The sequence below is a fragment of the Rhyacophila brunnea genome, unplaced genomic scaffold, assembly GCF_057557595.1.
Source record: "Rhyacophila brunnea isolate RB1 unplaced genomic scaffold, BYU_Rbru_1.0 scaffold_16, whole genome shotgun sequence".
Classification (NCBI taxonomy): Eukaryota; Metazoa; Arthropoda; class Insecta; order Trichoptera; family Rhyacophilidae; genus Rhyacophila; species Rhyacophila brunnea.
In genome coordinates, this window is record NW_028232816.1 from 19,031,679 (window position 1) to 19,044,993 (window position 13,315).

At 30.9% G+C, this 13,315-nt stretch overlaps 1 protein-coding gene across 1 annotated transcript in view; it reads right to left on the minus strand.

The window, feature by feature from the left end:
* Window positions 1–6,934, minus strand: part of LOC147074493 (dynein axonemal intermediate chain 1) — a 30,517-nt gene extending 23,583 nt beyond the window's left edge. Inside the window, exons 1-5 of the mRNA XM_085943819.1 lie at window positions 6,454–6,934; window positions 5,823–5,945; window positions 1,809–2,013; window positions 1,457–1,573; window positions 844–1,061 (exon numbers count right to left, since the gene is read on the minus strand). Of these exons, the coding sequence (XP_085799945.1) occupies window positions 844–1,061; window positions 1,457–1,573; window positions 1,809–2,013; window positions 5,823–5,945; window positions 6,454–6,489 (699 nt within the window). The 5' untranslated portion in view covers window positions 6,490–6,934. The remainder of the gene's footprint in view (window positions 1–843; window positions 1,062–1,456; window positions 1,574–1,808; window positions 2,014–5,822; window positions 5,946–6,453) is intronic.
* Window positions 6,935–13,315: the final 6,381 nt, after the last annotated feature.

Below are 13,315 nucleotides of genomic sequence, written 5' to 3' on the forward strand. Positions count from 1 at the left end.
TTTATAGATTGAGTACCTATGCAATCAGTGGCGGCTCTATCATGTTTAAGGTGGTGGGGCTTAATCATTCACTATTCAATTATTCCTACTTACTTTATCATATTATACACCATCTACCAAGATACTTACAATAATATGGTTGTTTTTCAAAATAGTACCAAAAATGACGGTTTCAACTCGCTAGCTTGTTGGCTTCTGAGCGAGTGGAAAGTTTTGTGTGTCATCATAACAATCGCACTAACTGACTCGCCCGCTTTTAAATTCACAGCTTGTAAAGTAGCTCAATGTCTTTGAGGCTTAACGGCGGATTATAGTAGTTGTCGGATAATCGAGCGGCGGATTACTAAGAGTGTACTGTAGTTGTTTTATTACCGCGTAACCAACATTATGTTATTACATAATTTACAACAATTGCTTTATTTCATAATAATAATATATATATTATCTAGGTATATAAAATAGCGACGGGTTGATATTATGTATAAAATTAATTAAGTAGTAAATTTAATCATGTAATGAAATATTATGTATAGACCAATAATAAATTTTTAGACGTGTATTTTTGTTACTCGTATGATAGGAATGTCGGGTTGGTCTCTACGAACCCCTCAGGTAGCGCGCCCTATGTAACGCAATGTCAACATATTGTGCTATTTAAGTACGTACCTAACTGATACATGTTTCTCACCGATTCTATCAGCAAATATTGTTATTTAATAATTTTGAATATCGTCAAGCAAGAGGATACTCGTTATGACTTGCATCACATTATCCAAATGACATTTACTACAAGGGATTTTACTCATTTATTCAATGTTAACATGTAAATAAGTAAGTACATACTCTGCTAGTAAAGCTCGCCGTTAGAGCAGCCCTTTCGCAAAAGTTGAATTGATTCGCCAACTTTCTCTCCTTAGGCAGGATGATAACGGGATCCTCTGCTTCATGAGCGCCCCCACCGTCGTCCACCTCTTCGCCAGATCCTCCGCCACCCACCGTCGCTTCCTCGCCTGATGTCTCCTTTTCTTCTTGGTCGCGACCGTCATCATCATCGGCCTCTTCTGAACAGAATTACCATTCATTGTTAATAATTAATAAGTACTATTAGTGTCAAAATAAATACACCGCATTTTGTTTTGTCAAATACCAGTCTGTGCAGTCTTGCAACATGCAGGATAATACGTGCTTAGATACCGCCAGTAAATCCATGCACGAGGCTATAAGCGATGGATAAACTTTTTTTTTATTCAACGAATAATCGACAAGATTTATCAAAGTAGGTACTTACTATTATTTCTTGGACATACATAATTCGGAAACACCTCAGATTTTCAAAATTACTGAGGCATTTCCGAATAATGTATAATTAAAAATTAAATGATTAAATTCTTTGAGATAATTTAACCTAAAAGTAATTATTTTCGTTTATAATAAAAATTATGTAAATTTTTTTGACCTTCAGTAGCTTGTTCCTCATCACCAGCTCCTTCTTCTTCCTCTTCCTCCTCTTCTTCTTCTGAACTTTTCTTTGCCTTAGTCTTCTTTGGACCAGATTCGTCCAAGTTTACGCAACCTTTAAGAAACAAAACATTACAATACTGACAAAATAATTCTTTAACACATAATGTTAAATGAAAATAACAATATATTTTATGGATATTACTCGTAATTTTCTAACATATTTTTAAAATTAATTTCCTTGAAAAAAAATGCTTAAAATAAAAGCATAAAAAATAACATAAAAAATAACATAAAATATATAGTAGTCTATTTGTTTCGACTAACTACTGATTATCGAACATTCTTACCATATCCAGCCGCTATCTGAGCTTTAGCTTCTTGGGAATCCCTCTTGATGGCCGTGCCCGGGAGATTGTACAAGACGTAAGTCCTTCCAGATGATTCTGGTGGCTTCGGTACGAATTCTCCGCACGAAAAGCTGTAGATCACTTCGTTGGCCATGTTCATCGGGTCGATAGTTGTCAATACGCGACATATTTCCTCCTGTAACTCCTACAAAACATAATAATATTACCTAATATTATTAATCAACGTATTTCAAGTACCTATTTACTGCGACTCTTCTATAAGTATTTAAATATTTAAGAATTTAGAATAAAAACGATCCGAGAGTAATATACGATTTTAAATAATTCTAAATAACTGTTTTCTCAACAAAAGATCCACCAATTACATGAAAAAAACGTAAAATATTTTATATTTGTCAGTGTTTTTAGTAACTATTTTTAATTCGAATACATACTAGATTTGAATAATGTTATATTCTTTATTATAGAAAAAAACATAATTTTGAAAAATTATATAAAATCATAAAAAATTGAATCAAATGAGATTTTTTTTATTTTTATGATTTACCGAGGCTTTGACTGTGACTCGCTATCATATCGCCTCTTCTCATTAGAAGAGAATCCGCCGATCAGGTCCTCACTCCAATTCTGTTAAAGAATTTATAATTTTGCCAAGCTCGTCCATCTTACCCACCGCCAGGGCACCTTTCAATTTGTTGACATTCTCAAAGATATCCGCAATTCGCAGCTGTACTCTGTCTCGTTCCTATTTAGGGCATTGTACTACTATATGTACAAATTTACCACATTCATCGCAGAACTGCGAATCGCTTCTTCCCATGAGGACATCAAATCTTTTACCCATTGTGCGCTCTCTTCTTAGCCTCAGTATCAGCGTAAGCTCATTTCTCTTCAAAGAAGACTACAAACTAGGGCAACAAACGTGGGGATGGTAGAATGGACTTATTCCATTTCCCCTTTTCTAGGGATGCCCTGTGGTAAAAATCTATCCACATGCTTTGACACATTTTCTTTATGGCCTCATTCAAGTCCAGGTTTTCTGGTACTCATTGATAGGGCATCCCTGATTGACCAGCTTTATTTGCCAGATCATCCGCTCTTTCATTGCTCTCAATACCCATGTGCGATTGGATCCATTGAAGGCATAGCTCTCCCCCTTTATTCCTCTTGGCTTCGATCTGGTCAAGGATGTGGTATGCTATGCTTTTACAGTTATGTGAGCGAGTAGCTGCGGTAAGGTGTTGTAAGGCGTTTTAGAAGTCTCTAAATATGACAGTGGGTTGCGCAGAGAAACAATCGATCAATTTATATTAATTCATTGCCTCGTTTATCGCGATCAGCTCCGCAGTCATTATCGGTATTGCTGGGCTTAAGTTCCAGCTATTGTTGATTCCTACTTCTGGAATCACGAGAGCTGCTCCTACTCTATCAAATGAGATTACAACTATTATCTTTCACTTTCCGGGTGAGTGCTGAAGCTGTTAAGCTTTAAAATTTTCAATGTTTGGACACATTAGTATTTAATATTCCATATCGTTGCGTCTTTTCCTCAAACACGTGTCTCATTTTTTTGTCAATTTTGAGTAATTTGGTTAAAAATGCAGAATATACACATTCCACTAATATATATAAAATATACTTAATAATATAATAGATTTAAGCAATTACAAAAAACTCATATCACAATAAAAGACTATATCGAGGGTATACTGACAGAAAGCATTAACTCATTAAAACAAGTTCTGAGACAATCGCAAAAAGGACTTTAATTTTTTTTTCAAAGCGTTCTCCCACGTAGATTTTCTTATGATTTAAAAACATTTTTTCTACATTATAAAGACTAACCTTTATGGCAAACACAATGTACGACATGTTACAAGTCCTGTATTTTGTATACGCAGAACGCATTAGGTCATTATCATGCTTTCTATCAGAATAAAAAAATAACAATATGATTTAATAATGTTTCTATTTTCTCACCATTATTTCCTATGCCTTTTTGCGTTTTACCAGGACGTAGAGCGTAAAATTGTATACATTTTGGCATTTAAAACAGAAAAACAGCAAAAACTGAAATAATGCGTTCTGTCAGTATACCCTCGATATTATGTATATAAATATTATAAACTCGTATCTTGAGATACGTGTTTGTGAGTATACAGAATATCGCACTCAGACCAATGATTATAGGTACTAAGATTTTTTTCTCGCAAGTTAAGATACGTGTTTACTGCAGTAATGTTGCGGAATGATATCTTCGACAACATGACTGATCTGTCAACGTGTAACATTTTTTCATAAAAACATGGGGTACCTATTTCATAGAAAAAAAATATTTCTGAATTAAAAAGTTTTGTTTTGCCTCTCCTGAAAAGTTGTATTTTTGAGATACGTGGTTCTAAAAAAGACACGACGATATATTATATTGTGCATAATTGAATATGATGAATTTAATGGTTACAATTTTCATAATCAGATACACGTGTGATGATTATCCTGAGTTATCTTTTTAATTATATCTCACACACACTCATAACGAATGAAAACTAAAATAATATTATATCGTAATTTTAGATATTCATAGCTGTATAATTTATATTTTTTTTCACAAAGATTATTGCTTTTCATAGATTATAGATTACTTTTTCTTATTGAAATATAAAAAGCCTATCGTGTGCTATCGAACTATATTATTAGGTACCATTAACATACAACTTTAGTCATTCCACTAATGCTTATACGGTGTTTCCATTTTTTTTCACGTGACGCTAGTGTAAAAGTAAAATTTCAGCTTTCCAATACGACGCTAGTTATCCAACCAAAGAAGTTTCAGATGAAAACCTTATTTTCATTTGAGTATTTTGGGTGAATCTCAAATTTACCAAAGTAGAAAATCTATTTTACGAATTTTTCGGTGAATCAAAAACATTAATGAAAACATCCAAAACTATTACCCAGTTTTCATAGTCTTCGAACCGAATTTCGCAACACGTTTACAATTAATCATCTATCCAATTAGTGATCCGAAAAATATTAAAATAATAGTGGGCTACCTAGAACTTTACAATCGTACTATCACAAACACAATATTTAATTTAAATGCTTTGAAAGTATTTTGTCACATGATTATAATAAAGTTTTTATTACGTTTCCGTTCTTTGTTAAGAAAAGTTAATACTCGTATCATATTAGAGGTGTTTTCAAGACTTTTAGATTTACATGGGAAATCACGTTTTCAGATCTAATCCAGACCTCTCAAAATTATTGGCCATCCTTGCACGATATGGAAAAGTGAATAAACATGCCTTATGCTGTGAAGGTAAAAATTTGAGACGATTTAGTGATGATTGTAATAAATTTACATGGTCTATAGGAGAGTTTCCCAAAAATTTTTGGACTGCCGCTCCCTTTCCCCGCTTAAAATTATATTTAAATGAATTTTCTCTTAAGGATACGATGTTTGTTAGTACAGCATTTTATCACATAATACGGTAAAAATTCTATTCAAATATGCTTAAAAATATATAAAATAACCCAAACTGGTAAAAAATCATTTTATTGCAATAATTGTACATGCATAACTCATGATTTTAAAAATATACCATGATTTAAAAATTACGTAGCATCGAGTATAAAAAGGTTGGAGCCCAGCACGAAAAGGAACCTTAAAACTCAGTCTGATACTTGTTAATGATTATATTACGCCTTTTATAAAAATGTAGCTTAAAAATAAATCAAAGAAAAAGAAATTTAAAAAAAAACTGAAAGGAAACCTAAAAAACTCTTCAAATTGATTTTAGATATTTTTTTTGTATGCTAAGGGGGCTCTTGCATGACTGGTGCAAAGGGGCTCAATATTTGTAATTATTCCTACAAAAAATTAAGTGTCAATTTGTATTTACAAGTAATATTATAGGATAAGAAACAAATAAATACATCAAAACTTTGTTTATCAAGATAAGATAGATGATATTTAAATATTATTTGACTTACAGACTCAGTAAGGTTTTCTTGATCATCCGGTTTTAGAAGTGGTTTCACCTTCAAGGCATCAGGTACTTCGTCAGTTTCACCAAGTCCACCGGCTTTGCTGGCAGTCTTCTTGAATTTGTTGTCCTATGCATGCATAAAAAAGAAATTGAAACATCGAGAATCTTAGATTATGTTTCCTTTTCATTTATAAATTATTTTGTTTATTGGAAGTTTTTTTTTATTGTATTGTTTAAAGTGAGATATTGCACACTTTGAACTTTGAATATTTATTATGACGTATATTATTTTATGAATAATTAATTAGGAACAATTACTCTCACTAAGTGATTTTAATAAAAAGTTATATATTGGTACACTATTATCTATTCATAGTAATGTATAAACGTATAACTTTGTTTTACTAAAGTATGTTTCAGTTGTCTTGTAAAAATTTACCAGTACCTGAAATTCCACTATTTTGGATTCATATTTATTATAAAATAACTACCTAAACTTGATTCAAAATGTTGAAACTAATCTCTACGACAAGCTACGTAGATTTAAACAAAATGGTGTAAGTATATTATATTCTCACATTATTATTTGATTTAATCATAGTTGTTTTATAAAATAATATATTTAAAATAATTACATTTTCCAAGTCAATAGGCGGTATTGCAACTGACATTTTTATTCACTAATGTATATTACTACGATTCACGTACAATATTAATTAAGCATATTTTAGTAAATATATTGCCACTTTACTAAGAAGCGTAACTTATATTTTACGTTGAGAAAAATAGCTAGATTACCAGAAGACCGTTAATAATTCATTATTGCGTTGCAATATCATATTATGATTTGATTAAGAATATTTGAAAAAGATTCTAGTATTATTATCGGAAATAATACTCAATACAAAAAAATATATTTTACGTGTTTAGGTATACACAAATTAATTAAAACTTTTAAAGTGTATTTTAAAACTAAATCAAAGAAAATTAAGTCGTTTTGCAGGTACACTAACGATGTGTCGTTATTTTTTATGTTTTACGTTAGTTTCATACGAAATGTATATTTAATAGCATTTTCGGTATGCGTCCAATCAGAATCGGTTCTGATTTGAGACTAACAAATAATAGTAAGTTGTAAAGTTTTCAGTTGGTTGGTAACGCAAGCATGTTTACATAGCGTAAAATCCCTTCTTTTGTCGCTAAAAGCAAATTTAATAATTCGTATTCAAAGCTATTCGCGGACAGTTTTATTTGCATGCTTAAGAATTATAACGCTAACAATTTTGTTGCTCCCAATGGGACGATCCAAATATAAGTCGCATTAAAATGAATAATTCATGGATTAAAATTTTATTTTTATATTCTGTTTCAGTGAACTTGAAATGGATATTTAAAAGCAATACACATTTATAATCGCTCATTTTATTACAGTAAACAATTATTTTGAATTACGAACGTACACAGTACACGAATCGAGACTATTATTGCTTTGATTTATCACATGCCAATTGGATAGCAAATCGCATTTGAGTAAAGTAAAAACACGGTTAAAATACTGCATTAATAATTGACAATTTTACAGAATTAGTATGCAACCTTTCTAAAAATATACAGTCGAACTTGGTTATTACGGTCACGGAAATAGCGAGATCTCGGATGTAATGAGGGAACATTCGCTGACATTTTAGTTTATGATTTTCTCCATACATTTATTCACTTTTATAACGAGCTACTTTTAGAGTATACCGAGCAAAACTGTTAATGTGTCGATCGTTTAAAAACAACATTTTCGACCGTAAGTAATAAAATCCGACCGGGCAGTTAACTAAACTTTAGGTTGATGAAAACGTAAGTGATTCATCTGTGTCTCATATAGCACATGGTAATTATAATTTAATTATTGTATTGGACCAAAACTTATCTTTGCCATAAACCGGTTATAATCGATTCAGAAGTGCCGATGATGAATTAATAAAAAATCAAATTTTAATATATTTTTTGAATTATTTACCAACTCAACATTCACAAAATTTATTTATTTATTGATATATAATTTTAGTCATAAATAATACTTACATAAATATAGTCTCAAATCTTGATACACAATCTTTACAATGAAAAATAAATATACTCTCCAATATAAATATAGTTTAATGAATATAAATTAATTGTGTGAACATATTGGTTATGTTTATAAGACATGCTGTTTACTTGGTTGTATTGAAAGACTAACTAAATGACACTGTACGCATGCGCATGTACTCTTGAAACCGAAATGAATATAATCATAATAATAAATTATGTGTTGCATCGGCGCGCGCAACTTCGTCACACGCCAAAAATACACTCTGATCTGCTTTCTTAAACGTGCCAAAATAAGTATAACTTCAAAAAGTATCCACGCATATGGTTGAAATTGCATGTAAAAAATCCAAGCTTTGTGAAGTCAGTGTACCTACCAGCGCCGGCAGCTCAGAACTTCATTACAATAAACAATTTATTTTGTAGTTTATGAATGCCATGATTTTTTCGGGTATTTTTACGATGGTTTTCAGATGTTTTATATTCTATGCTTAAATAGAACGTGACGCGAAAAATGTTGTATAACGATGTAATGAGTAATGCTTATAACGATCAAATTCAGTCGGTCCCATCTTCTTCGTAATAACCAAGTTCGACTGTATATCGATGACGCTTACAAAGTTTTGAAATAATTTAACTTTTTTTTTAACCATGTTAGATCCTAAGAAGACCATATTATGGCTCTTCAGAGGGTGAAGGTTGTATTAAGAAATTTTTGTTTTTACGAGAAATGGACTTCCTCAACCGAATTATATAAGCTAGAGTTAAGAGTGTTCGTTGTCAGTGTACACGTTCTTTGGTGAGTGTACACGGCGCCTGAAGATGCTGAAAGGTGAAACTCAGGTCGCAAAAAACGACTTAAATGGAATAGTACAAAACTTAAATCCATTAGAATTTTCATATCTCATATTATGTTGGAGTAACTGGCTGAAGTTTGATACATCGCTCGGTAAATGTTAGTAAACAATGACGAATGATCCCATAGCCAGATTGAATGCCCTTAATTATTAAAATTTGTAACATGACCGCAAACATGGAACATTTAACTTTTCATAAAACTGGGTCGCCTAGAAATAATGTAATGGCGGGGCGAAAATCCACGGTGATACACTGTCTCATATCACTTCCGCTAAGGCTTTCGCAAGTAGTGCGGTTCCACAAAAGCGCATGCTAGATTTACACCAAGAATTTCAAAAACTATTCCAAACTCTGTGCAAGACAATGCAATGCGCGCCAAAACAAAATGCGATACAAAAGATGTCGCATTCTAATTTTGAAATAAGAACACGACATGTTCGTTTGATACACATGAATACTGCAGAAAACAGTTGAATCGATATTGCAATAATTTATGTTCCTTCTGTGAAAATTTTAAACAGAATTTATTTCAAAAAGTATAAACTACCTAGTATTTTAGGGATTCATGTTTTTGAAATTATACTTCTTTTGGCGCATTTGGGAAATAAAATCAGAGTGTATTTTCGGGGTATAACATGTAACACATAATTAATTTTTTCACACGAAAAAAAACGCACTCGATTGTATTCAACCACTGATTGTTCGATAGATTGTTTGATAGATTGTACGCCACAGTATGATACTGCAATCGAGACGATTATACAGTATAATATTATAGTTTAGAATTGTTCTGTTGCCTAGGCAGCGAATTTATTATCGTCGGCTATTTGCAATTCCTTACACAAACAAACGATTAAACGTCAGACAATTGGTAGTTTAAAAATAAAAACAACGAGAAACCATTATATAATTTAGTAATATAAGTTAAAGTGTATAGAAATAAACCAACGGCGTTCCAAAAAGTGGTCCTTTTTCTTGATTGTGTAATTTAACAAGATAATTAAGAGCTAGTCAAAGAATCTAGTTTATCACAAGTTTTGTTTTTGTTTTGTTACGTCAAAGAAGTATAACATCTAACGCGCGTAGATAAGTTACACACATCGATTTTTTTTTGTATTTCAACCAACATGATTTTAGTGTAAATATCAACCAAGAAAAAAGAATTAAGTCGATATAATTCTTGAATAGTGCCAAAATGGAGGAAAGAGGTCATGTTGTCTCATTCTGGGAGTTTTATACTTAAGCGTAGACAAGTGGTTTATTTTTGTAGTCTTGATAATGGCGGTATAACCGAAATAGCTACCGATTGAAAACAATATATCCTATAGAATTAAATTAAAATTTTATCATTCTTTAAATGAAACTTTACTAAGTAAATGATGACTGAATTATTCACGAAAAGTCATTTTTATATGTAGATCTATGTATAATCTCAATTATTTTGAGTTTGATTTAAAATGCGATATTTTTAAATCTGTTTTTTTTGTACACCACGCACCGTTATTGTGAACATAATATTGTTATTTATATTTAAGTATTATATTTATATTTAATTAATTTTCAATAATTTTCAATACTTTAATTATATTTATGTATTATATTTATTGTTATTAATAATATTCTCACCGTTATTGTGAACACTATATTAACATTTATATATAATTATCATCAGAGTCCAGTGGGACTCTTTGGAAGAGGCCTTCACCCGAAGAGGGGTTCTTACAAACCAAACAAACTAATTACGTATCATTGTTTAATTTATAAACATTATCTAATAGTATTATATTATACAAAATAAAAAATCTTAATATATATTATACAAAAATATAAAATAAATTATAATAATTAATATTATATAAACTAGAAAATAAGTAGATAATACAACCATAGATAGATATATATAAATAATAGATATATTCATAGGTTATATATATATTCATTAGATATAGTCATTTAAATGTCATTTACTTTTGTTTGTAAGAAATAAAAAGGCTTTTTATATTTTATATTTATTTTATATCATTATCACTATTGTGGCGATCAGTGATCCCTGGAGAATAAGCATTGTTAACAAAATCCGTGACATACAAATCGATCGCGGAAAGATTATTAAAAAAAAAAAAAATCACAGGCCGTCAGCGTATCGGAAGTCCTTACTCAGTAAGAAACGTTGACGGAGAAAAGATTGCTTAGTACAAACATTTTTAGCATACAAATTTCACACGAATCTAATTACCAATTATTATAGATAAGAACTTTTAGCTTAGAAATATTTATTAATATTTATTATGTTAAAATGCATTTCTCAGCAAAGGCATGGGATACTCAGTGTCAGCATTATTCAATCGTGAGGGATTCAATAAATAGACCACAACAATTGAATGCATACCTCACTTCGCTTTTATCTTGATCGTGTAACAGTCACTCAATATAAATCACTCAGTATCGCCAAGCCTCGGGCTACTAACATATTATCTTTCCAAATTTCATATATTATATTATTGTCTTCATTGTACCTATGTAAACTATACTTGTCACTCTGGAAATAAATCTTCTATTCCAGAATATATTGATAAATCATCTCCACCAGAAACTACAAGTTTTCATACTCCGCTCATCATCATTAGTAATCCTCATCTCCGTATACACTCCTCACTCCAAACTATCATAAGATAATTTAAAAAATACAACTATTTAATGACGTGAAAATGTATTTATTGTCTCAATTTCCTTTAAGAATCTTAAATTGTCCATTATCATTATCAGTAGTTACAGCTAGGTTGCAAATTATTTTTCACGAAAGCCCCTGAATAAAAATGATGAATATTACAACTACACTGATATACTTTATTCTTGATTAAGAAAACTAGTTTTGACTTTATAAATAGGCAATCATTTATCATCACACGTGCCCTTAAAGTTAGAACACGTGTACAGATTTACAAGGAGTGATTAAAGAAAGCATGAAGATATTTTTAAAGTCCTCGACACCGTTTTGATGATATGAGCATTAGACATGCAAGAAAACTTAAATGAATTCCGAAATGGTTAGAATCATTTTCATGTAAATTATTCAGTTGTGTATTGTTAGCAAAACTATTAATTCTCGACTTCGATATTATACTGCATTACTGTTTTTAGAAAATTATATTCAGTGGGCTTGTAACAAAAACTGAGACTCCATTATTTCATGGTATACGGAGAGTGGATACAATTCGTCGCATTATTTAACTGACTATCTTTCAGGCATCTTTAAATACTGTAAATAAAAAAAAATAGTAAATATTTTTACTCATAAAGATTTTTTCCTACTTATGGATGGTGAAATAAATTTGTCTTGCTAGTGTTAATCTGCATCTCTCTGAAATTTACGTATCTAAGAAATTGGTGTTAGTAATGTTGAGTGATAGTAATATTAAATAATTAGGCATACAATATCTGTATTAAAACAAATTTATTCGGATAGTACAATAATTGTGTGAGATGAGTTTAGATCAGTGGTTTTCAAACTTTGTGTCACTACGCTCCCTTTTAAAAAAATCTAATCGTGGCGCCTCCCCCCCTTTATTTCATTAAAAAATAATACGGACACCTTTTTAAATAGTCAACAATGTACTAATACAAAAATAAAAAAAGTATCACATCAAATTGCAACGCACAACCACATATTTAAAATATTCAATACAGTAAATAGATTTATGTTTGCTTAAATATATCTGGCACAGAAATTTAAAAGTGGAAATATGGCAAACCTATTTTTTTGTGATTTTGATTTCCAAAGCTCCAATTTTTTAAGAATGCCTTCACTTTGTCTTTTTAAAACAGTGAATGCATTAGTCGTCCATGCATTGATTTATTCACTCATTTTTTTTTTAATTTCAACCAAATAGACATGTTTAACAACAAAATTATCGTTCCTAAACAAATTTGTCTCAAATTTCAACATCATGATTTGACCCTTTTATTTCATTTTCACAAGATAGCCAGCGCGCTTCACGATAGTATAGAAGTGAGGTATTATAAAATTAGTCTCAATATTTTCAGACAGGTTTGCAAACAACTTTTATAGGACTGTTTTTTATTAGGTTTATAACTAGCGGCCGTTTTATAAACTATGCATTTGCAAACTGCAAACCTGTGGCTACATTAATTGTGTTTAACTTTTCGCGCCTCCCTTTGCAACACTCCGCGCCTCCCAGTTTGGAAATCGCTGGTTTAGATAATAATATTGTTTTAGGATTTCCCAAAATAAGATTAATGTGGCTTATGGTCTGGAGGTGTAACTGGACCGTATTTTTTAAAGCGAAAATGGCAATGCAGTTACTGTAAATGGAGCATGCGATAGAAATATAATTTATATTTTTTTGCGGCATAAATTGGATGATTTTGATTTGATTTGGACGATATTATGTGGTACTAACAAGATGTTGCAACATGCCATACACCTCGTGACACAATCAACCTATTGATATTTAAATTAAAAATATAAAACTCCTATTTGATAACCCTATAATTATTATCTCACTGTTTCTTCATGTTACGTTGAGAACATATTGA